Source organism: Hypanus sabinus, chromosome 6, assembly GCF_030144855.1.
Source record: "Hypanus sabinus isolate sHypSab1 chromosome 6, sHypSab1.hap1, whole genome shotgun sequence".
In the NCBI taxonomy this organism is placed as follows: domain Eukaryota; kingdom Metazoa; phylum Chordata; class Chondrichthyes; order Myliobatiformes; family Dasyatidae; genus Hypanus; species Hypanus sabinus.
The window spans coordinates 86,614,378-86,639,664 of record NC_082711.1 but is presented as its reverse complement, the minus strand read 5'-3'; the positions used below and the strand labels follow the sequence as shown (position 1 = coordinate 86,639,664).

The following is a 25,287-nucleotide window of genomic DNA, read 5'->3' as shown; positions in this document are numbered from 1 at the left end:
CCATCATCCAGATCATTGACATGTAACATAAAAGGAATCAGTCCTAACACAAACCCTTGTGGACCACCACTAGTCACTGGCAGCCAGCCAGAAAATACTCCCTTCATTCCCTCTCTGTCTTCTGCCAACCGGCCACTGCTTTATCCATGCTGTATCTTTTCTGTGATACCATGGGCTTTTAGCATCTTAAGCAGACCTGTGTGTGGGACCTTGTCAAAGGCCTGCTGAAAATCCAGGTACAGAATGCTCTTTTGTCTATCCTGCTTGTTATTTCTTCAGTATTCCAAGAGATTTGTCAGGCAAGAGTTTCCCATGGGGGAAACTATGCTGACTACAGCCTATTTAATCATGTACCTCCAAGTTCTCTGAGACCTTATCCTTGATAATCCTCGACTCCATCATCTGCCCAACCACTAAGGTCAGACTAATTGGCCTATAGTTTATTTTCTTCTCCCTCTCTCCCTTCTTGAAAAGTGGAGTGACATTTGCAATTTTCATGAATCTAGTTCTTGAAAGATCATTACTAATGCCTCCACAATCTTGTCAGCCACCTCTTTCAGAACCTTGGAGTGTAGACCATTTGATCCAGGTGACTTGTCTGCCTTCGACCTTTCATTTTTCCCAGGAACCTTATCTCTGTTTCTGGTAACTTCACACCATTCTGCTGGTAGTAAAGTGAGAAGTGCACACATTTAAAATGGAGGAGTTGTAAATGTAGATCTTACTAATTTTGGTGCAAAATGTGTCCAACCTTTTTCTCAATTTCTGTGTCGGCCAAGCAAGCTCACAGTTGCCTTCAGTTCATTAGAATGCCTTTACCCTATTGATTCCTCACAAAAATCATGCTTTGCATTGCAGGGACTCTCAGTTTAATTCCCAAAATGTGTAATTCTATCTCATTAATTTTAACCTCTGCTTATCTGTGTTTGTGACAGAAATGGCACCGGTGGGACAGAGAAATCAGTATCATTTGTGGCCAGAGCTAAGGAATGGAGATTTGAGCATCAAAGGGAAAAACATCAAAATATCAATTCTATTGTTTTAAATAATTTTACTCTTGAAATTCTGCATGTTAATCCAGACATACCTTTAAATGGATGCATTTAATAAAGTAATGTGGAGCTGAAATTCTTTTCATTTTAGAATAACTTAAATCAGATGATTATTGCTAAACTCTATCATTCCATTTTTCAGCACTTGCAGTTCTATTTACAAATTGTGTATTCCTAAAATTGTAATCAAATAAAGAATTCCATGTAGACAGTGTGATGTGTGAATGTATTTGTGTCAGTCAGCAGGTTACTTGGTCATGTTTCTGAATTCCCTCGCCACAGCACTTCAATACACATTACAACTTTGGGGGAAAATGTTGTGAACAGTTCTGCAGTAAGCTCCATCCCCCCTATGACTCCTCTCCATATCCCATGTTTCCTGTATTCACAACACTAAATTTGTGTTAATAATTTATTTGGTTACATAATCTTTTGGTTAAAGGCTTGTTGTAAGGCACATTCTGAAATCCTCCGCTGCAAATACAGTCCTTCGTAAAGTGGGCATGTTATCTGTTTGACCATAAGTTAGTCAAACTAAATGAAGTTTTCCAGGTGATAATTATTTGTTAAAGAAAAACTATGAATCATACTAGTTTTGGAAGTGTGCACTGTGCAAATATAAATCCATAAGAGAGCAGTGACACAGCTGGGGGAGCTGCTGCCTCACATCTGCAATGGCAGAGATTTAATCTTGGTCTCATGTGCTTCTGGGTGATGTTTTCATATTCTCCCAGGGCTTGGTGATCCCTTTTGGCCAGCACAAACATGGAGAAACAACAATTGTCTGTATTTGTGTTTCACAATTCTATCACTTTGTGGCTCTAAAATTTATTGAATTTTGGAGAAGTATAGTAGAGAAACAGGACTGTCAGCCCATCTAGTCCATGCCAAACTGTTATTCTGCCTAGTCCAATTGTCTCACACCTGGAGTACGGCCCATCATAGTCCGTTGTGGTAATCCAAACTTCTTTTAAATATTGCAATCAGACCTGATGATAACACGTCCACTGGCAGCTTGGTCCACACTGGCACTGCTCTCTGATAGAAGAGGATCCTACTCAGATTCCACTGAAATATTCCACGTTGCATATTTAACCTATGACCTCTAGTTCTGGTCTTGCCCAACCTCAGTGGAAAACACCTGCTTGCATTTATCCCTCATAATTTTGTATACTCTGTCAAATCTCCCCTCATTCTCCCAAGCTGCAGATCTTCGTTTTGCCGTGTGCTCTACTGTACAATGTGCATGTCCCACCCTGGTTTGTCCGTACAAACACCTTACTCTTCTAAAACTGGAAATATTGGAAACGTATAATTGGTCAGATTCAAACTTGAGTGGAGAAAACCGAATGGATTTCCAGCTCTCCTTGTCCATTTGACAGAGGGAATAGGATTACTCTTTGAATAAGAATATGCAAAATTAGTCAAATGTCTCTGTCAGTATTCTTAAGAGACTTTCTAAAACTGCAAAATAAAACATCCAATGTTGATAGGTTGGTAGTTGTCAATCTCAGATTTTCGGACTGCAAGCTGGGGATGCAGAGTACGGTTGGGGCTGATGTCCAGATTGTCAGTCAGGATAGTGTGGCCGCTGATGGGTTTGGGTCCAGAACATGATGAAGCACAATAATGATTATAATTGGATGTGTGCAGGAAAATCTAATTGAAGTGGAGAGAGAAAAGCATAAATGGGCAGAGGAATTGTGTAAGTGAGAGGATTTAGAGACAGAAAAGGGGTGGAGAAAGCCGGGAAAGAAATTGGTTTTGTGTGAGAAGGGCAAGGTGAATTTGATACATATGAGTCAGTTTCAGGCTCTGTGTGAATAGGTGAGAAGAGAAAGTGAAGAAGAGAATAAAATGGTGAACACAAATAGAAAAACAGAGTCAGGATTTTCAGACTGCTGTGAATGTCTTGCACAAATTGACAACTGAGAAGAAGGGGAGCGCAGATCACATAAACTGTTTAAAACAGATGAAAAAGCTGCCGAGTCAACTCTCAGCTCGAGAGGAGTAATGCGTGCATTTTGTACGAGGGCTGACAGTGATAGTGATGCAGACCTGGGTAATTTAGTGTATGAGGCAACACACTATGATAGTGAGGATGATTGGGGTAGAGGCTCACCTCCCGATGGATTTTTCCAAGAGGGGGTAGAACCTTCAACACCCACTGCCCCAATGATGCCCGTGGCAAAGGGGAATGCAGGAGGACCAGTTGTGACATGATGTTCTACCCCATTTGCTGTGGCCCAGTTGAGTGTTTAGCTGCAAATACACTGAAGGGTGGGCTGGGAGATGATCCTTGGTAACTTTTCCAGCATTCAGCATCAACGCTTCGATGAAGCAGAGGATCGGAAGTTCACCCTTCTGAGCCTTTCCTCACTGTTACACTCAGCCCTACCAAAGGAACAGGCACAAGGCCAAGGGACACTGGGTGATTTGCAGGAGGCAATTTTAGAAGCTACAGGGACTTATTGAGGTGACCCAATGGAGGCTTTGCCTAAGTACAGACAGTAGAAAGGGGAACACCGCACTGCATTTGTGATGAAGTTGTGGATGGTTTTCTTTGGAGTTTATGGTCCTAATTTGGACAGGCAGAATTTGACTCAACCCAGTAAGTTCTGGCTGAGGATCTTGGTACCACACGGAATTGAGGAGATCAGAAGAGTGGGTGAAATGTGAAACCCTACAGATCCCACACAATTTGTATCATTGGTTCTCAGAAGGGTGATATGAGTATGGGAAAAGGAAGTAAGAAAGGAATGTACTAAAGAGGATAAGGGGAAATGGTTCAAAGATGGCTGTAAGAGAACAGCGTGTAGAGTGGCAGAATGAAAGGAGATGGGGTATGCAGCCATTGCACTCAACAGCGCCACCTAGTACAGGAGGTGGTTGAGGACGAGGTCAGAATACTTGCATTCTCCCTGTCATGAATACCAGATCCCCATGGAAATGTTCCTATTGAACTGAATTGACTTTATTACTTACATCTTTCATATGCATTACGTTATTTACATTACATCTCTGTCTAAATGTGCAATTTATAATGAATAGTATGTAGAACAGGACAGTCAATATAACATAGAAATACAATTGTATCAGCATGAATCAATCACTCTGATGGCCTTTTGGAAGAAGATGTCCTGGAGTCTGACGGTCATGCCTTTTATGCCGCAGTACCGTTTCCCGATGGTAGCAGCTGAAACAGCTGTGGACACAAAGGTACTTTTGCAGGGATTTCCTACAAACCAGGTGAACTGGAAATGGTCAGGATGCAACAAAGGCTCCATTGCCACTAGAAGGTCAACCACATTACCCACAAAGTAATTTCCAGGGTGCCAATGAAAAGGCACAACCGTATCCCTAGTTACCTACAGAGGCTCCAAGTGCATAACGACGGCCTCTGTTACGTGGTGTGCACTGCAATGTGTTATGGTATGGGTAAACTCCTTGTAGATGAAATTTATTTGGGATACAAGAGGCTCTCAAACCACCATAAACACTTCCATATTCGACGTATCAGGTTGGGAAATACAAGATGCTATTACTTTAACTGGATTTACCGGACTCTCACAAGTAAGGAAGCGAACTACATCCCTGAACAAACAGTTGGGACAGCTTAGTGTGCGCCACTCAGCTGTGCTCATCGACTTGCCAACTGCTTCAGAACATATTCTGGGAAGTTATTTTATGAGGAAAGCAGGTTTGAGTTTTGATCAGAAAAATTGTACGGTTTGGCAGTTTAATGTTGATAGAGAGCAGGTCCCTATTGAGATTCCAATAGGATGATGTGAGGATGGGATTTGTGAAGGTATGGCTGAAGGCAGAAGATATGACAAAGGACTCAAAAGGCTAAAGAAATTATTTTAGATTGCCGGCAAGTATTTAACAATATAACCATATAACAATTAAAGCATGGAAACTGGTGATCTTGGTCCTTCTAGTCCGAGCCGAACGCTCTCTCTCACCTAGTCCCACCTACCTGCACTCAGCCCATAACCCTCCATTCCTTTCCTGCCCATATACCTATCCAATTTTACTTTAAATGACAATATCAAACCTGCCTCTACCACTTCTACTGGAAGCTCATTCCACACAGCTACCACTCTCTGAGTAAAGAAGTTCCACCTCGTGTTACCCCTAAACTTTTGCCCCTTAACTCTCAACTCATGCCCTCTTGTTTGAATCCCCTCTACTCTCAATGGAAAAAAATCTATCCACGTCAACCCTATCTTTTCCCCTCATAATTTTTAATACCTCTATCAAGTCCCCCCTCAATCATCTATGCTCCAAAAAATAAAGACCTAACTTGTTCAACCTTTCTCTGTAACTTGGGTGCTGAAACCCAGTTAACATTCTACTAAATCTCCTTTGTACTCTCTCTAATTTGTTGACATCTTTCCCATAGTTCGGAGAGCAGAACTGTACACAATACTCCAGATTTGGCCTTACCAATGCCTTGTACAATTTTAACATTACATCCCAACTCCTATACTCAATGCTCTGATTCATAAAGGCCAGCATACCAAACGCGTCCTTCACCACCCTATCCACATGAGATTCCATCTTCAGGGAACTACGCACCGTTATTCCAAGATCACTCTGTTCTACTGCATTCCTCAATTCCTACCATTTACCAAGTATGTCCTATTTAGATTAGTCCTACCAAAATATAGCACTTCACGCTTATCAGCATTGAACTCCATCTGCCATCTTTCAGCCCACTCTTCTAACTCGCCTAATTCTCTCCGCAAGCTTTGAAAACCTACTTCATTATCCACAACGCCAGCCAACTTACTACCATCTGCATACTTACTAATCCAATTTACCACCCCATCATCCAGATCATTAATGTATACGACAAACAACACTGGGCCCAGTAGAAATCCCTCAGGCACACCACTAGTCACCGGCCTCCAACCTGGCAAACATTTATCCACCTCTACTCTCTGGCATCTCCCATCCAGCCAATGTTGAATCCATTTTACTACTTCAATACTAATTCCTAACGATTGAACCTTCCGAGTGGAACATTGTCAAAGGCCTTACTGAAGTCCATATAGACAACATCCACTGCTTTACCCTCATCAACTTTCCTAGTAAACTCTTCAAAAAATTCAATAAGGTTTGTCCATGTGGTCCTGTCCCTGGTCCTGCTCTACTCTGTCTCTCATCTATTTCTCATTATTACCTGTATTGTTGTCACCTGTGTGTCATTCTGCTCCACCTATCATCTGTCTCTCTGTTTATCTCAGTGTATTTCAGTCCTGTGTTTTCATCTGTTTGTTGCCAAATTGTGCCAGTAATTTTTCCTGAGCCTTTCCAGCATTTGTATCCATACACTGTCTGGCTGAACATCGACTCTGCCTGTTTCCTGATCCTGGTCTGTGGGTTTCTCTGGATGTTTTAATCTCTGCCTGAACTTTGACACTGACTTTGTCTGCACCTCGGGATTTGTTAATCAATTAATATCACTGTGTGCACAGTACTGGGTCTGCGATTGGATCCCTGTTCCAGTGCCCTGACAATGTGAAACAATTAGTGCAAGAAACAAAGCTGAAGAATTTCTAACCAGATATACTGAGTGGGTGATAAGTTTTGTGTTTTGCCCTCCACCACCCCACCCACACATCATAGAAACCAAACCTGCATCAGTATGATCTATTCAAAAGGTACAGTATTGTGAAATGGCTGAGAGCACTGGATCCACCAGGCCTATAGTTCCTGACATTGCCTAACTAGAACTAGCTGTTCCAGCCTCTCCTCAAGCTGTTCTAGGAGTGCTATAGAACTGGTGTCTATCAGAAAATACAGATATTTGTCCAGACTGGGAAAGCAAGGAGAATGCAAAGTGACCATTCCATCATTACAGTGAAGGAATGTATCAAGAACACTGTATTGAACAACACATACTGTACCAATAACCTACACAGTCTGGCCTTTGTCAGAACCATTTATTCCTATATTTCACGGCAGCCTTGATCCAAAGACAAAGGAGCTCAGTTCCAGAGGTGATGTGATCAGACAAATTTCATGACCTATGTTGGTGATACTAAACCTGATTCTGATCATGACAGTGTGATTGAATGAGTGTACGGTATATCTCAGAGTGAAGCATCAATGTGCCTCCGTCAAACAGAACTCAATGGCTGAAGGGATACATCACACAAAGAAACTTTATTTCTAGTTGTTGAAGGTCAATCATCTTGATTTCAGGACATTGTTGTAGATATCTCAGAGCTGCTTTCTAAGCCCAACCATTTTCAGCACTTGTGTTACTGACCTTCCCTCCATCATACGGTCAAAGATAGGGTTGTTTCCTGTTGATTGTCAAGTGTTCTATTTTAAATTCCTTTGGTAGTAAAAGAGGGTATCCTTGATACAGAAAGATATGGGCAACATTAATCTGATAAGCCATTTTAACTAGCAAATTTTGTTTCTTGCTTTGATGCATTTTAATTCTGATTATAAATTCTGCTTGCTGGAGCATACTCTTTGGGCTGAATGGTCTAATTCAGCACCTATGTCTTGTGGCTTGTAGTATAGAACTCCAAACAGAGGAAAGATATGTTCTTTCACAGGCATCTAAACCAGATCTTTTAGGTCTATTCTTTAATTGCAGTAGCACTGAGATGTACGACGGAGAACAACTTAAAAATAATTCACACAAAATGCTCGAGGAATGTAGCAGGCCAGGCAGCATCTATGAAAATGAGTAAACAATCGATGTTTTGGACCGAAACCCTTCTTCACGACTGAATGGAGAGAGGAACTATCTGGGCCAAAAGAACCTGCTTCTCTGTTGTATGACGTTATCTCAGAGATAAAATAAGTAATAATTCGGAAATTATTGATTGCCAGTCAGCCTTTATAAAATTTGAATCCGCAGCTGTCAGCCCCGAGGATCCTAATCGGGAATGAGTTTGGCGCCATTGGTTTTCCAGTTGGGTGACATGGAAAGCTGAGTGCAGAAGCAGTAAACCGCGCTGTATAAATGTGGCGTCTTGGAGTCAGTCAGTGAGAACAGACTGTAATCCGGGTCACAGAGTGAACAAGGCAACTCACACCGGCTGAACAACCATGAAGTGGGGCATCGTCGTCTTAGTCAGCTGCATTTTGTTGCTCTCTCTACCATGTTACGCAGAAGAAAAAGGTAACCCATTTAGAAAAATGGTTAGGCGTGCTGGGAAAATTGCAGTAACGATAAGAATTTGTTTAAAAAAAACAACTGTGTTTCCTGTTTAGTGTTAATTTTTAAAAAACACAAGTTTGTGGAAATGACAAGACTTGCGATGTTTATATCACCATTGTTCCATAAGTTACAGCGAATATATTTTCCATGCGCTTAGAGGAAAATTGAGTGTTGGTGTCACAGCCTCTTTTAGTGCAGAGACAGAAAAAAATCAATCTAATCACTCAAAGTTGCAAAGCATCAGAAAGGAAATGTGGCGATATTTTTTATTTCGAGATGGTTTACCAGGTAATCTTTATACTTGCACTAAGTTACATATAACATCTTGTATTTTTTGTGGGCAGGGTGGAGTTAAGGGATGTTTTAATGTAATTTCCATAAACACATCTCTCTCGCGCACACACACATTTACACATTGTGTTGCCTGGTCAATGGGAATTGATATACATTCAGTGCCCACTTTATTAGATACACCTGCTCATTAATGCAAATATCTAATCAGCCATTCATGTGGCAGAAACAAGAATAACAACTTTATTTATTGAGCTCTCTTGGTATGGGCAGTGTTGTTCAATGTGCTTTACCAAGGGGTAAATTAAACATTAAAATAAAAGCTAATTATTAACATGAAAATGAAAGACATGTTCTTTAAAAGCAAGGTTAAATATATAGGTTTTGAGCTGGTGTTTAAAAGTGTCAACTGAAACTGAAACATTTAGCTTTAGGTACTAATTCCACAAAGACCACAAAGACCACTGGTACCTAATAAAGTGAACACTGAGTTTCAGAGAATGGATGAATGTATGATGTACTGTGGTCAGTTTTTATTCAAGCTGTTTTTCCTACTTTAGATCCATCAGCATTAAGAACAAGAAGAACATGATAAGAAAGACTTCAGGTTTCCGTAACATCTTCCAATATAGAGTGAACAATCTGAATTGAGTGCACTGTGAAAAATGCAGTGTGTAATATTCAAATTTCTCCTCTGTTGAATTTCAAAATACTTAGCAACACAATCCTTTTGCTATTCGTTCAAAACATATCAAAATATTTTTGAATAACAACACATACAAAATGCTGGTAGATCACAGCAGGCTAGGCAGCATCTAGGGAGAAGCGATGTTGACGTTTCAGGCTGAGACCCTTCGTCAGGACTCAAAATATTTTTGAGTAATGTTAACTGATTGTAGAATGTTTCCAAACAACATGTTGCCTATAAACTTAGAATTAGTGTGACACAATATGAAATTGCAAAATTACAATATTCAAATTTGTCCTCTGTTGGACCTCAAAATATTTATCATAATCCCTTTGAATTTGCTTCTAGGCCTTTCAGAAATATTGTTTGACTAATGTTAACTTGTGTTAAGTGATTTTAAAATGTGAAAATCCCATCTGTTGTTATCACAAATGGTTTTAAATCCATCTGTGTTGAACCTGCTCAGATAATATTTTCATGAGGTATTTTACAGATGGAGTGGTCCCCAGACCCAAAAAGGATGCAAGGGAGGAAATAGTTAAGGTTTTGATAATAATTTGTGACTGTTTACCAGTTACAGGCTTGGTATCAGAGGACTGGACACTTATTCATGTGGTGCCATTGTTTAAAAAGGGAGAAAACCAGACACTGAGTAACCACGGTTCAGTCAGTCTGCGTCAGAGGGCAAATAGTTGGAAATTTTTCTAAACATCAGTATAATCAACATTTGGGGGATGAAATGTGCTCTAGCACAGCATTTGACCTGTATAGAGGCATTTGATGAAGTCCCAGTTGAAAATGAATGAAGAGTAGAAAAGCTCAATGTACATTAACTTTACGCTGGCTAAAGTCATCTAACACATCTTCAACTCTGTTTCCAGCTCTATTTTTGTATTTATTGGTAAAATACCAAAGATTATTATTTACATTATGGTTATTTTTTTAAGAAGTATCTGTCAGATTTTCCTTTCTGAAGCTCTGCATGCAGTGCTGATAGATTATGTTGATTGTAAACTGGCTAAACATGACAATCATGTAAATTCTATTTTTGGCAGTACATTTACTAAATAGTAACTTGTATTTCAATTGTTTCTTGTATCTTGACATTGAGACCTATGTTTTGGTATGGTATTACAGTTTTACAAACACTACAGCTAATCACTTTGTCCTTTTCTTGTTCTAGTCAACTGTTCAGACCCCAAAAAAATAGGGTCGTGCAAAAACTATTTCCCTTACTATTACTACAATACGAAAACTCAGAAATGCGAGAAGTTTATGTATAGTGGCTGCGGTGGCAATGGGAACAGGTTTATGCAGAAAAATGACTGCATTATACGATGTGAAAGAAGTTCAAGTAAGTTCCTAAAACATTATTTTTGTTCTGCTTGAACAAGTAAACATTTCCAAAATACCTATACTCCCCTGATGAAGGAAAAAGAATGTAACAAGAAGCAAGACTCAGAACAGGTCATACAGCATTTATAGAGAAATAAGTGGTTAACTTTGCAGGCTGAGACATTTCATCAAGTCTTGGTCCAAAATGTCTGTTTATTCATCTGCATAGATGCTGCCTGACCTATAGAGTTCCTCCAGCACTTTGTCTGTGTTGCTCTGGATTTTTGGCATCTGCAGAATTTCTTGTGTTTAAGATGGAAGGAGTTCTTGCACATTGGAACAATTTCAGAGTCTGACCAGTCAAGAACCTGGGAGACACAGCCAAGTACTCTTCAACTTCCAGTTATACTAAGGCAATATCATTTTACATTTAAAATGACTAGAAATTTATTTTTCATCTTCCCTGTTAATAATTTTGAAACATTTGACATTATTCTTTTGAAAGCTTCTTTTTAATGATTTTATCTAAAGACTGTATAACTAATTCAGTAATTACTACGGAATTTAGTTTTTATTATGTATCTCCCAATTTTGAAAATCCCATTGTCTCACTATGCTCTTTCATATAAATGCTAATGCTGTCTTGTTTTAAAATACTTTCACACATCATGTTGAATGTTCCCGTTCTAGAATCCTGAACTTAAGCCAAGACCTTAAATCATATAATAATAGGTATCTATCAGTACACTGACTGAAGGAGAATTGTGCTATATCAATATATAATGAAAAGACTACTTGTCGTCATAAGTTTAAAAGATGTAGAGTAAGGCATTGCAGACGCTGTGTTCTGTGGGGCATCAGTGTTGAGCAAAGTCATGGCAGAGGTGTTACTGCCTCTGATTGCAGTCTGTTGGTTACATTTTTTGTATAAGATTTGTACTTTTTAACAAACGTGTGTATTTTTCAAACTCCCTGGCAGAAAGCGGTATAGCAGATTAACTAACGGTTTATAGCTTTCTCATTTTTCATTGGCTACGTATTAGCACATTACCCACATGATGTAACTGTTCTAATCATATAACCCATTAATGTATCACTAAGAAGTATTCTTTTACAATTATGTGATAGGTTTTTCAGAAGCACCAGCTTTATTATTTTGTCTCACACCCCACCCCAACACCAACATCCTTTCTCAGCTCTTTATTTGTTTTCTTGGTATTTGTATGTTTATTTATATATGAAAGTAAGCTGAAATCCTGGAATTAAGACTGCTTGCCACTTTTGACTTGTGGTGTGTGGGGCATCAGTGTTGAGAATAATCTTGGCAGAGGTTTTGCTGCTGCTGCAGTCTGTTGGTAAGGATCACTTGTAAAGGGAAGTGTTTAGTCCCAGCCTCAGAGTTTGGTGGTGATTTTTCTTGGAATTGTTGGTTGAAGGAAGAACAATAGTCAATAAAATAGTCCAGTGGAGGAGTCTTTACAATGTGAAGATGTGCCAAAGTGAGTGTAGGGCTTGTTTCTGGAATCTGGAGTCAGGCACATGGATGACATGCTAAATTAGGTAAATTGGTTTATTGTTGTCACATGACCTGTGCTGCAGTGAAACATTTGTCTTGCATCGCACCCAGATAGATCAATTCATTACAACAATGCAATGAGGTGGTACGAGGAAAAGAGGATGCAGAATGAAGTGTTACAATTGCAGAGAAAGTGCAGAGCCAGTAGATGACAAAGGCCATAAATGTTGTAGATGGTCAAAAGCCCATCTTATCATAGATGGGAGGAAGTCAATCATTTTTATCTGGGTTAGAAACCATTCTGGAGTTAATAGTAATTGGTCTCTGACTAATGGTACATGATTTCGGGCTTTGGTATCTGTACCCTGATGTGATGTATTTATACATAAAACCCATAATTATTTAAACGAGAATGCTTAATCAATACAAATACAAGATTCCTCAAATATTGAAATACTAAATACACAACACTCCTCCTTGCTTAGCTGTAAACTCCAACTCAACAGAATGCATGACATCTACATGCACAGAATACTATGTAATACAACTAATATATAGATATCAACAACATATTAAATTTTAAATTGTCACACTTGGGCCGAAAGATTTATTGACTGTGAAGTTTTCTTACTCTTGTGGGATAATGCCTTTCCTGACAAGGGAATCACTCTGCTGGCATGTGAGACTTGTGGCTGTGAATCATCCCAGGTTCTGGAGCCTACTCTGAGACTGCAGGAAGTGGTTCTGATAGCAGTAGTCAACTTTCTGCCCATCTCAGCTGATTGATGTGTCTCCTGATGATATCAACTGCAAACTCCATCGTGTAGGAGAGTGGTTCAGTTTGGTCCTTAATCTTGTCAAGTGCTTACATCTCACGCTTTGTCCTTCGCCATTTCCTCCCGATCTGCAGTATTGAGTTCAAGATGTTTGGCAGGAACCTGTTACAGTCATTGATTAAATCCTAGAAACAAACTACAACTCTGACGCATCCTTTTGCCTCCATGGTTTGAATTTTCTCAGTCTAGTTGTGTAGTTCTTGTGCATCAAATGTGTGATCACAGTAGGCGATGCTTGGTTTAAATAAATCACACTTGTTGCATTGGGCTCTGCGCCGATACGCTAATCTTTTTAACACTGTCTTGAGGTATTCGAGCTGCTCCTTGTCATCCTTACTATTTACAGTGATGTCTTTCAGATAACATGGAGTGCTTAGGCAACCTTGCAGAACCTAGAAGAGGAAGAAACTGTGTAATTAAAACAAGAAATTAAACAAGTGGTTTCTACCAGAGTGCAAGTGCAGTTCTTCCTTCAAAAATAAGCCTTTGTTATAATAATAAAATCCTTTGTGAATATTTATGGTGAAGATGGTGTCTTCTTCCATCTTCACCAGTAGGTGGGACTCAGCTAAGTACACTTTACTGAAGTGTTTTCCTCCAGAAAGGCTTGTGAAGATATCTTCTATCCTGGGCCATAACCATTGTAGATGGGCTGCACTCGACTTTGAAAAGAATTGCTTCAGACTCCAGGTGACCGAGCTCACTGGTATCTTTATCACCAGTCGTAAAAGGAACTGGGTAGGCTTTAAGGTTTGGGTGTGGTGGATTCATTTAACAACATTTTTCCCTTTAATATGGTGGAGTTTTCCAATGTCATTCTTTAACATCCAGTACACTTCTTAATTGGCTTTCAGCTGGCTTCATTGCAGGGGTTATGGCATGCAAATTGTGGAGGGATCTGAAATAAAGTTGTAGTTGTCTCAGCTATTCATACCCCCACAATGCTGGTCCTTCTGTTTTTACCACATACGAGCCCAATGTGGCTTGTGGTTGTTGTATTTCATTGTCAATCCCTCAGGAATTGTGTTTTCTCCAGTACAAGTTCTTTGTTGCATATCTGAATGCTTCAGTTTAGTATCTTTAAAATGCTGTTCACACTCATTTTGTGGGATGACTGAAATAGCCAAACTAGTGTCCAATTTCATTTTAAGCAACTTGCCATTCCATTCTAGTACAAGTCATAGTGCTTGTCATTTGTTCATTTTCATATGGTAGATCTCAAGGCTACGCAGCCCTGTGTCAGTCTCACCATTGTCAGATTTTTCATCAACAGCATGCAGATTGGTGCTCTCTTTAAAACTGCAAGTTGACTCTTTAGCTCTTTCTTCTCCCTGAACCATCCATGTATTTTTGTCTTTCCGACATGCTCTTTGCATGTGTCCAACTTGCTGCATTCTCTGTAACTTTTGCCTTTAACTGCATTTGTTTGTGTATGTGATTCCCCTGCCATATCAGTAACACTATTTATTTTGCCAGGCTGGGTTCTGCTTAGACTCTGCAATTTTTTCTCACTTTCATTCCTGACTGCAATTCTGTCTGAGGTTTCCATTGTAACAGTGATCTCAAATGCTCATTTGAATGCAAGTTGTTCTTCAGTTAGAAACCATTTTTAAATGTTTCTTTGGCTTTATGGCTACATCCACACTACGCTGGATAAATCTGTAACCAAAGCTTTTTCTCTTCATTTTTACCCTCCGTCTACACTAAAACACTGTTTTCATCCCCCGAAACCACAGCTTTTCAGAAACTCGTTCCAGGGTGGGTATTTTTGAAAATGCTGCTTGGGCAGATCAGCGTGGACAGCATAACCGGAGACTTTTGAAAATGCTATCAGACCACAGCGCACTATTTGATTATTTTCTTGATCGCAATCTAACATTTTCAGAACAGACGGCAATGAGACTGAAGCCAGAAGAGTTAGAAATGTAGTCAGCAAATACTTTGACCCATAACTTACTGAATAAATAAGTATACTCACTTTGCCCTGTTTTCCGTCCTTGCTCATATGAAGGTGGTTTACTTATTTATACAAGTACTTCTCAGACAATAGATGTGTAACAACCTAATGTAACATTGTATGGAAATACAAGATAACACTGATGCAGACATGATTTATACATTTAACAAGGAGCTTTATTAATGCAACAGAGCTAGTCAGTTCTTCAATATTCATCATCAGCCGGGTCAATCTGTCCGTTAACTCCCTGTCGGTTGCCTCTGTACGCTCCAGTATTTGCTTTTCTTTGCTTTAAGTTCTCCAACGCGCACTTTTACGGCGAGATTCGACACTAAACATATCGCTCGTTTTCGGTAGATGTGTACTCCGCATGCGAAGTAGGAGGAGATTCGCCGAAATCTCTGTTTCAGTGTGGAAAGAGATATTTTCAAAAATTCAGTGTGGACACCTATCATTTTTACGCGAAACCGGCTTTTTCAAAATTATCTGGTCTAGTGTGGACGTAGCCTAAGATTCTGCAAACTAAATGATCTGTCAATGCCTAGTTAAGACCATTACTGAACTGAAAATCTCTTCAATTCAGCCATGTATTCTGAATGGATTCCCCTTTTGGATTGCGCTAATGAAACCTAAATCACTTTGCAATTAACAATGGATTTGGTTCTTCGTGTTCCTGCATTAATTTTCCAATAGCACCAAAGCTCATTTCTGAGGGTTTGGTTGGAGCAATCAGACTTTGAAGCAAAGTGTATTCCTTTAAACTTAAAGAACTGGGAACTTTTCACTGTCTCTAAAAACTGTTTCAGACTGTATTGTAGTCTGACTCAAGCTGAGTCAAAAAGCTGTCCTAGAGACGTCTCAGAAATGATACCCTTACACCTACCTCCACATCTTTCCTGAGCCTTTAATGCTAATAGCAATCTCAGTTAATGTTTTGGAAATTGAAATCCCCTTGTACTATAATCCTGTTTTGAACATATTGCTATTTACCTTTTCATCTGTTCCTTCCTTTCTTTGGCTGTTTGGTCTATAGTGCACCCCCAACAAACTCTTCCTTTAGTTTAAATTGATCCTTTAATACCTCGTTGGAATAAAATTACTAAAATCTGTACCATTGAATTAATACACACAGCAACATTTCATTCTGCTCAGATGTCAGAATTCTTAAATCAATTTCTTGCCAATCACAGATGCTCTTTTTTTCAGGGTTGTTAATATAATAGGTAATTTGAGAACTTGAGTATTCACCTGTTCATTTTCATTTTTACAGAAGCGAAATAAAGGGGCATTTCTGCTATATGTAAGTACCTCGATGAAGTAGCAACATTGTAAGGAGTTCAAATATGTTAATCTTCTGTTGCTTTTTGAAAGATCTTAATTGTAGCATCGATACATGTTATAATATTTTTGTATTTAGTTAAACTAACCTGCCTCCACTTCTTTTGGACCTATGAACTGGCCTTACAACTTGCTATGTATCCAAACCTCTGAGATTATTCTAAAAGTGGAGATTTTTATTTGACCTTGAAGGAAATATTATAAAGGCGAAACATGTATTATAAAAAAATAGATTTTCAATGCAGTTTGAGGTAGAAGCCCACAGACATAATCACTGTTCCACAAGACCATAAATTATAGGAGCAGAATTAAGCTATTTAGCCCTTTGAGTCTGCTCTGCCATTTCATCCTGTCTGATCAAATATTCCCCTCTGCCCAATCTCCTGCCTTTTCCCTGTCCCTTCATACCCTGAACAATCAATAATCTGTAAACCTCTGCCTTAAATATACCCAAGAACTGGCCTCCACAGCTGCCTGTGGCAAAGAATTGCAATGACTCACCAATCCCTGGCTAAAGAAATTCCCCCCAGAAGATGCCCCTGCATTTTGATTCTGTGTCCTCTGGCTTTGAATCTTTCCATCATGGGAAACCTCCTCGCCACATCTTCTCTCTCAAGGCATTTCACCATTTGACGGGTTTCAATGACATCACCCCACATTCTTCTGACTTCTAGTGCATATAGGCCCAGAGCTCTTCATGTGACAAGCCTTTCAATCCTGGAATCAATTTTGTGAACCTCCTTTGAACCCTGTCCAGCTTCAGCACATCCTTTCTAAGAGGCCCAAAATTGCTCACAATACCCCAAGTGAGCCCTTACCAGTGCTTTATAACACCTCAACAGGACATCCTTGCTTTGTATTGTAGTCTTGAAATGAATGCTAACATCACATTTGCCTTCCTCACCTCAGCCTCAATCTACAAATTAGACATTAGGGATTCCTTCACAAGGACTCTCAAGTTCCTTTGCACCTCAGTTTCTGCTTGTTTTTTCTCTATTTAGGAAATAGTTAACCCTTTCATTTCTTCTACCAAAGTGCATGAGCATACACTTGCCAATACTGTATTTCAACCGTTATTTCTGTGCCCATTCTCCTAATCCATGTCCTTCTATAGCTTCTCTACTTCCTCAAAACTATCTCTCCCTCTACCTTTCTTCAGATCGTCTGCAAACTTTGCAACAAAGCCATTAATTCCATCATCCAGATCATTGACATGTAACATAAAAGGAATCAGTCCGAACACAAACCCTTGTGGAGCACCACTAGTCGCTGGCAGCCAGCCAGAAAATACTCCCTTCATTCCCTCTCTGTCTTCTGCCAACCGGCCACTGCTTTATCCATGCTGTATCTTTTCTGTGATACCATGGGCTTTTAGCATCTTAAGCAGACCTGTGTGTGGGACCTTGTCAAAGGCCTGCTGAAAATCCAGGTACAGAATGCTCTTTTGTCTATCCTGCTTGTTATTTCTTCAGTATTCCAAGAGATTTGTCAGGCAAGAGTTTCCCATGGGGGAAACTATGCTGACTACAGCCTATTTAATCATGTACCTCCAAGTTCTCTGAGACGTTATCCTTGATAATCAACTCCATCATCTGCCTAACCACTAAGGTCAGACTAATTGGTCTATAGTTTCCTTTCTTCTCCCTCTCTCCCTTCTTGAAAAGTGGAGTGACATTTGCAATTTTCCAGAATCTAGTTCTTGAAAGATCATTACTAATGCCTCCACAATCTTGTCAGCCACCTTCTTCAGAACCCTGGAGGGTAGACCATCTGATCCAGGTGACTTGTCTGCCTTCGACCTTTCATTTTTCCCAGGAACCTTATCTCTGTTTCTGGTAACTTCACACCATTCTGATGGTAGTAAAGTGAGAAGTGCACACATTTAAAATGGAAGAATTGTAAATGTAGATCTTACTAATTTTGGTGCAAAATGTGTCCAGCCTTTTTCTCAATTTCTGTGTCGGCCAAGCAAGCTCACAGTTGCCTACAGTTCATTAGAATGCCTTTACCCTATTGATTCCTCACAAAAATCATGCTTTGCATTACAGGGACTCTCAGTTTAATTCCCAAAATGTGTAATTCTATCTCATTAATATTAACCTCTGCTTATCTGTGTTTGTGACAGAAATGGCACCGTTGGGACAGAGAAACCTGTATCATTTGTGGCCAGAGCTAAGGAATGTAGATTTGAGCATCAAAGAGAAAACTTCAAAATATCTATACTATTGTGTTAAATAATTTTACTCTTGAAATTCTGCATGTTAATCCAGACATACCTTTAATTAGATGCACTTAATAAAGAAATGTGGAGCTGAAATTTTTGTCACTTTAGAATAACCTTAATCAGATGATTATTGCTAAACTCTATCATTCCATTTTTCAGCACTTGCAGTTCTATTTACAAATTGTGTATTCCTAAAATTGTAATCAAATAAAGAATTCCATGCAGACAGTGTGATGTGTGAATGTATTTGTGTCAGTCAGCAGGTTACTTGGTCATGTTTCTGAATTCCCTCGCCACAGCACTTCAAAACACATTACAACTTCGGGGGAAAATGTTGTGAACAGTTCTGCAGTAAGCTCCATCTCCCCTATGACTCCTCTCCATATCCCACATTTCCTGTATTCACAACACTAAATTTGTGTTAATAATTTTTTGAGTTACATAACCTTTGATGATTCATCCGCAGTTTCATTTAGTATTTTATACGTTTGATGCATCCAGACATAAGGAATCGATGGCTTTCTGAAGTGTATAATGGCTTACTCTTTTGTGAATTATTACTGGACATTCTTTGTCATAATAATGTTCAACCTCCACTCTCATTTGAGATTTCAATTTGACTCCTTATCGAACATCAATTTCCCTGAATTCTGAATTTCTCTAAGTAACCTATTACTTTTGGATAATCCATTTAATCATATGTGGAATACATTAAACCAGAATGCAATGAAGCTTCACATCTGTTGTGAGCAGCTGTACATCTTGTGGCTGAAAATTGTTTTTGTCTCACCTCTTTGAGCACTCTGGAAGTATCTCCCTAAACACTTGCTTATTGCATATTATGCCACGGGAGTTTAGGGCAGCAATGAAAGCCTTCCATTTCTGGTGGTGTTAAGGGCTTCCTTCACTGTGTCAGATGTAGCAGGATTCCTCATTGCTGTTTCCATGGTATTTTTCTTTAACCAGTCATGGTTGTTAGCCCTGACCGAACCCCCAAACCTGGAGGACCAGTGGACCACTTTTAGTCTGGCCTCTGCCCTTTGACTCGTTTGGCATAGGAGACCCTACCAAGAGCCAAAGCATAAAGCTTTGACTCCAGCCAACAGAGCTCTCTGGGTCATTGAGAGAAAAGCCTGCAAACCATGATGAGGTTGTTGTCCTTCTGGAGGATCTCTCTAAAGAGGTTGGTGTGGAAAGGTGGTGAGCAGAAATTTTTCACAATACATGGACATTAAACACACCCTCTTTTTCTAGTCAGTATAGATGTGTCCTTTGTGGTACATTAATACGTGCATCACTTAGAGTGCTTCAGCATAGATATTGTGCCTGTGTTCTTCCTTGGACTTGGCCTAACAATTGTGTTCACTTAGTGGAGTAGCTCAGAAATGATATTCCCCCCCATACATTATAACTTATACAGCTGTGCACCCAGATTATTATCCTGCCTTTTAGATTACAGATGAGCAATGTGCAGAAGGACAGCTGGTCATTAGCACAAAGTCAGAATGTTAGCATTTGAAATGGCACATTTGCATTTTTTGAAAGGATGTTGCAGTTTAGAAATAAGGAAGTGTTATTAGAATTGTACAGGTACTGATGACACCACTCCTGGGGGGCCATGTATCTTTGCTCAACAAATGAAAAATTAAAAGATAGATTTGGATTGGATGTACTTAAGAAGTGATTTCCTAGACTAGTAATTAGAAAGAGTGCCTAACAAAATTAGATCTATATTCTTTAGGAGATTTGAGGATTGAATTGGTTTACTAATTTAATTGGTTCAACACAAGATTTTGGGCTGAAGGGCCTGATCCTCTGCTGTACTGTTCTATGCTCTGTGAGGGATGGTCTTATTGAAACACGTAACATCCCTAGAGAGAATGACACAGTCCATCTCCAGATGCTTTCATTTGTGGAAGAAACTTGAGCAAGGGGCATAGTTAAGGGTCAGTAATTTAAGATTGAGGTTGATAGAATGTCCTGTGTCCATGCTCTGTCATTCTCCCCACCATGACTATGGTGACCACTGGGCCTTCATCCTCCTATTCCGGCACTTGGCCCATAGTCTTCAATGTCTAGGAAACTGAAATGCTTATCCAAACACCTCTAATACATTCAGTGACTCAACTTACACCATTCTTTCCAACAATTCATTACAGGTACCCACCACTCATTGAGTGATTAAGGACCCCATCATGTCCTCTCAAATTCTCCTACCCAAAATGAATGCACCTAGTTTTATAAGGGGAAGAGATTCCTGCAGTCCACCTTCCCTAAACATTTCACTTATATGCATATCTCTGCGTATCTCTTCGAAACTTTACATATCTCAATTATATTTTCTCTTAAACTCATCTCCTCCAGTGTCTCCTCATAAATTGAACACATCATCTCAATAAGCAGCCATTGCCCAATTTGTTGTGTTTTAATATTTCAGTAAAGTTGTAAATATAATGTTTGGTTAAGGATCTTGTTTACATAATTCATTATGAATTGTGCATAATATTTGTTTTTGGCATACATCATGACACAGTAGTGTAGTGGTTAGCACAACACTTTACAGTACAGGCAACTGAGTTCAATTCCCACTGCTGCCTGTTAGGAGTGACCACATGGATTTCCTCTCAGTGCTCTGGTTTCCTCCCACAGTTCAAAGATTTATCAGTTGGTTCATTAATCGTTGTAAATCAGGGGATTGCTGGGTGGCATGGCTGGAAGGGCCTATTCTGCACTCTATCTCAATAAATAAATGTGCACTTCACTAAAGTGAAAACAAAGTACAAGTGCATCTTCCTGACTCTGTGTTTCTCGTTCTAATAGTTTTATGCATTGGAGTTATAAAACATAAGTAGCCACAAGAAAGTTTTAAAATGGCCCGAGACACCTACCTACATGTTGAATTGCGGCACATTTTTTCTTCAGAAAGGGGAAAAAGATGTTTGAGCTTTTAAAAAAAGTGCAGCATGATGATGTATGCAATTAATGTATTTTTCCATATAGCCTGTAATTAATTATTTACATGAACAAGAATGCTTAATAAAACAATACATATACAAGATTGCTCAAATATTGAAATAATAAATACAGAACACTCCTCCCTGCTTAGCTATAAACCAACTTGACAGAGAATTGTTTCAACCATATGCACAGCACGCTATGTAATACAACTACTTGTGTACAACCATCATAGCATAGTAAATTTTAAATTGTGCCTTTCAAGCCTAGAGATTTAATTGCTGTGGAGGAAATCTTACTGCTGTGGGATAACATCTTTGCTGACAAGGGGGAGTCATTCTGATTGGCAGGTGAGACTTCTGGCTGTGAAACAACCTCAGGTTCTGGGTCCACATCCGTGGTGGTTGTAGGAGTTGACTCTCAATGCTGGAAGTGGTTCTGATAGTGGGAGCCACCTTTCTTCTCTATTAATTAACTCTGCTCTCTTCAACTGATCGATGTGTCTCCAGAGGATATTGGACTCAATTTCCTCAGTGTAGGAGAGTGGTAGAGTTCTATCCTCAATCTTGCCGAGTACCCATTTTTGATCACCTCTCCACTCTCCAGTCCCTCACCCGGACTACTTGTCCAGGAATGAAACACCGAACCTTCTTGTTTGAATTCATGTCAGCTGTTTGTCCTGCATACTCCTTCTGAGATTGGGTTTGAGGAGATCGGAGCACGAGTACAAGGGACAACCCAGGAACAGCATAGCTGGTGAGTTGTTAGTTGTCGAGTGTGCTGCATTGCAATATGCAAGGAGGAAGTTGGTGAGCTTCTGGTTCAATGATAGTGTAGTGTGTTCTGCTGACATTCCTCACTGTGTGTTCTTCAGTCTCTGGACAAGTCCATTTGCTAAGCCATTTGTAGCTGGGTGTACAGTGCAGATGTAACATGTCTTTGTTCATTCATTTTCAGGAATGATTGAAACTGTTTTCCGCCAACTGTAGTCCATTGTCACTGACCAAGTGTTCTTCAACACCAGTCCTTGCAAGGAGGCTTTTCAATACATCAACAGTGTATGTGGCTGTACTGAAGAGTATTGGCAACACTTCTGGCCAACTTGTAGCTGCATCTACTACTACAACAAATTTGTGCCCATGAATAGACTTTCAGAATCTACATGACTCCTCTGCCAGGGTAATGCCGCTCATTCCCAGGGCTGGAGAGGTGATGCTCTGGGCATGTTGGCATTCTATACAGTGCATGGCAAGCTGCTCAATCTGTTGTTATATTCCAGGCCACCAGCAAAGCTTCAAGCCAACGTTTTCATTTTAACCATGGCTAGATGACAGCCATGTAGCTCCTCTAGCACTTCTGTTCTCAGCTTGGATAGGACAACAACTCTTAAACCCCACATAGGTCAACCTTCATCAAGAGCAAGTTCATTTCTTCGCTGGTAAAAATGGGGAAACTGGAGCTATTATTGCACGGCCCTCCCAGTTTTGGTGGTAATGCAGACCTGAAACAGTGTGGGGGGTCTTCTTTTGTTTACCTTTGGATTATCTCTGCCATAATAGGTTGAATTTGCATTAGGGAGACTATGTCAGGAGGAATGTCTTTTTATGTTATTTTTTCCAGAACTTCCTTTTTCAAGGGTAAATGAGACAATCCAACAGCAATTCCATGATTTGTCATTCTCTTAAATTCCCTCTTGTAATTGTGTGCTCTGAGAAACAAAGCCATTATCTGCATTCATGCTGTTGCTGTTAGTGGAACACCCTTCTGTGGACTGAAAATTGGCACTAGTGGTTGATGATGAGTAACAAGGGTAAACTTTCTCCCATATGGGTTCAATTAGAAAGGCATTACACCTCAAGCCAGACTCAAGGCCTCTCTGTCAATTTGTGCGAAATTTTTCTCTGCAGCAGTAAGGGACTGTGATGCAAAGTTTAAAGGCGTTCACATCCATCACTCATAACATGCGACATGTCTACATCTGTACCATAAGGCAAGGGGTCACAGGCAACACTTGCTGGATGATGTGAACCATAACATGTGAGTACGATGTCTGATGTCACCATTTCCTTTACCATTTTGAAAGGCATCTCACACTGCTTTGTCCATTGTCATTTCTTACTGATCTGTAGTAATGAGTACAAGGGTGAGCACAGTAGCCGGGTTTGACAGGAACCTGTCATAGTAATTAACAAATCCTAAATAGGATCACAACTGTGACATGACCTTTGGCCTTGGGGCATCCAACACTGCTTGAATTTTCTCTGCACTATTGTGTCATCCTAGTGCACCAATCGTAAGTGATTCACACCTCGTGCATTGTGCTCTGAGTCCATTATCTTCTAATCTTTTTAACACTGTCTGAATGTTTTTACAGATGTTCCTTGTCATCCTTACTGGTAATAGTGATGTCATCCAGGTAACATGGATCCTTGCAACACCTGGTAATCTTCTGTTGCTCTTTGTAAGAATTCAATTATAAAAGGTTTGAAGGTTCATTTATTATCGAAGTATACAACTCTGAAATTCTTCTTCTCCAGGTAGCCCTTCCAATATACGTATTAGCTGGAATATGGACCTCAGATTACAATGAGAGATAGAAAAGGTGTGTCAGAAGGGCAATGTTATGATAGTCATGGGAGATTTCAACATGCAAGTCAAATGGGAAAATCAGGTCCATAGTGGCTCTTAAGAGAGTGAGTTTGTTGAACGCCTATGAAATGCCTTTTTTGAGCAGTTTGTCACTTAGCCTACTAGGGGATCAGCAAAACTGGATTGTGTGCTATGTGATGAACTGGAGGTATTTAGTGAGCTTAAGGTAAAAGAACCCTTCGGAGACAGTGATCACAATATAATCGGTTCAATTTGAAATTTGACAGGGAGAAAGTGAAGTCAGATGAGCAATATTTCAGTGGAGTAAGGGAAATTACTATGGTATGAGAAAGAAGATGGCCAAAGTAAATTGGAAGCAGATGCTGGCAGGGATGACAGCAGAGTAGCAATGGTGTGAGTTTCTGGGAAAAATGAGGAAGGTGCAGGATAGATGTATTCCTAAAACAAAGCAATACTTAAATGGCAAAATAGAAAAATCTGTGATTGACGGGGGAAGACAAAGCTACTGTGAGAGTAAAAGTGAGGGCATACAACAAAGCAAAAATTAGTGTTAGACAGAAGACTTGGAACCTTTTAAAAGAATCATTAGGAGGGAAAAGATGAAATATGAAAGCAAGCTAGCAAACAATATCAAAATGGATATTAAAAGCTTTTTCAAATATGTAAGACAAAGAGATGAGAGTGGATCTAGAACTGATAAAAAAATAAGGTCAGAGAAATAATAATGGGAACCAAGGCAATGGCAGATGAACTATATGAGTATTTTGCATCCGTTTTCATTGTGGAAGACACTAGCAGTATGCCTGATGTTGAATGGTGCAAGGGAAGAAAAGTGATTGCAGTTACTATTACAAGGGAGAAGGTGCTCAAAAAGCTGAAATACTCAAGGGCACATAAGTCACCCAGGCCAGGGTAGTGGTAGGGATTGTCAAGTTTGAAGATGATATGAGATTGGTGGAGGGGCAGGTAGTGTTGAGGAGACAAGTAGGCTGTGGAAGGACTTAACCCGATTAGGAGAATGGGCAAGGAAGTGGAAAATGAAATACAATGTTGGAAAATGCATGCCCATGCACTTTGGTAGAAAAAATAAATGCACAGACTATTTTCTAAATGGGGAGAAAATCCAAAAATCTGAGATGCAAAAGGACTTGGGAGTACTTGTGCAGAACACCCTAAAGGTTGTCTTGCAAGTAGATTTGGTGGTGAGGAAGGCAAATGCAATGTTCTCATTCTTTTTAAAAGGTCTAGAATACAAGAGCAAGGATGTGATGCTGCGGCTTTATAAGGCCCTGTGGA

At 39.7% G+C, this 25,287-nt stretch overlaps 2 protein-coding genes and 1 long non-coding RNA gene across 3 annotated transcripts in view; all 3 read left to right on the top strand.

The window, feature by feature from the left end:
• The window catches only part of LOC132395167 (actinia tenebrosa protease inhibitors-like), a 79,215-nt gene extending 77,966 nt beyond the window's left edge, over positions 1 to 1,249 (top strand). Inside the window, exon 6 of the mRNA XM_059971464.1 lies at positions 936 to 1,249. The gene's annotated coding sequence lies outside the window, so the exon portion shown is untranslated. The remainder of the gene's footprint in view (positions 1 to 935) is intronic.
• Positions 1,250 to 7,823: 6,574 nt separating this feature from the next.
• The window catches only part of LOC132395166 (BPTI/Kunitz domain-containing protein-like), a 68,407-nt gene continuing 50,943 nt past the window's right edge, over positions 7,824 to 25,287 (top strand). Inside the window, exons 1-2 of the mRNA XM_059971463.1 lie at positions 7,824 to 8,202; positions 10,404 to 10,598. Of these exons, the coding sequence (XP_059827446.1) occupies positions 8,130 to 8,202; positions 10,404 to 10,598 (268 nt within the window). The 5' untranslated portion in view covers positions 7,824 to 8,129. The remainder of the gene's footprint in view (positions 8,203 to 10,403; positions 10,599 to 25,287) is intronic.
• LOC132395661 (uncharacterized) lies at positions 16,135 to 18,650 on the top strand. Its single transcript, XR_009512705.1, has 2 exons — positions 16,135 to 16,164; positions 18,328 to 18,650. It is a non-coding gene; the product is annotated as an uncharacterized LOC132395661 (long non-coding RNA).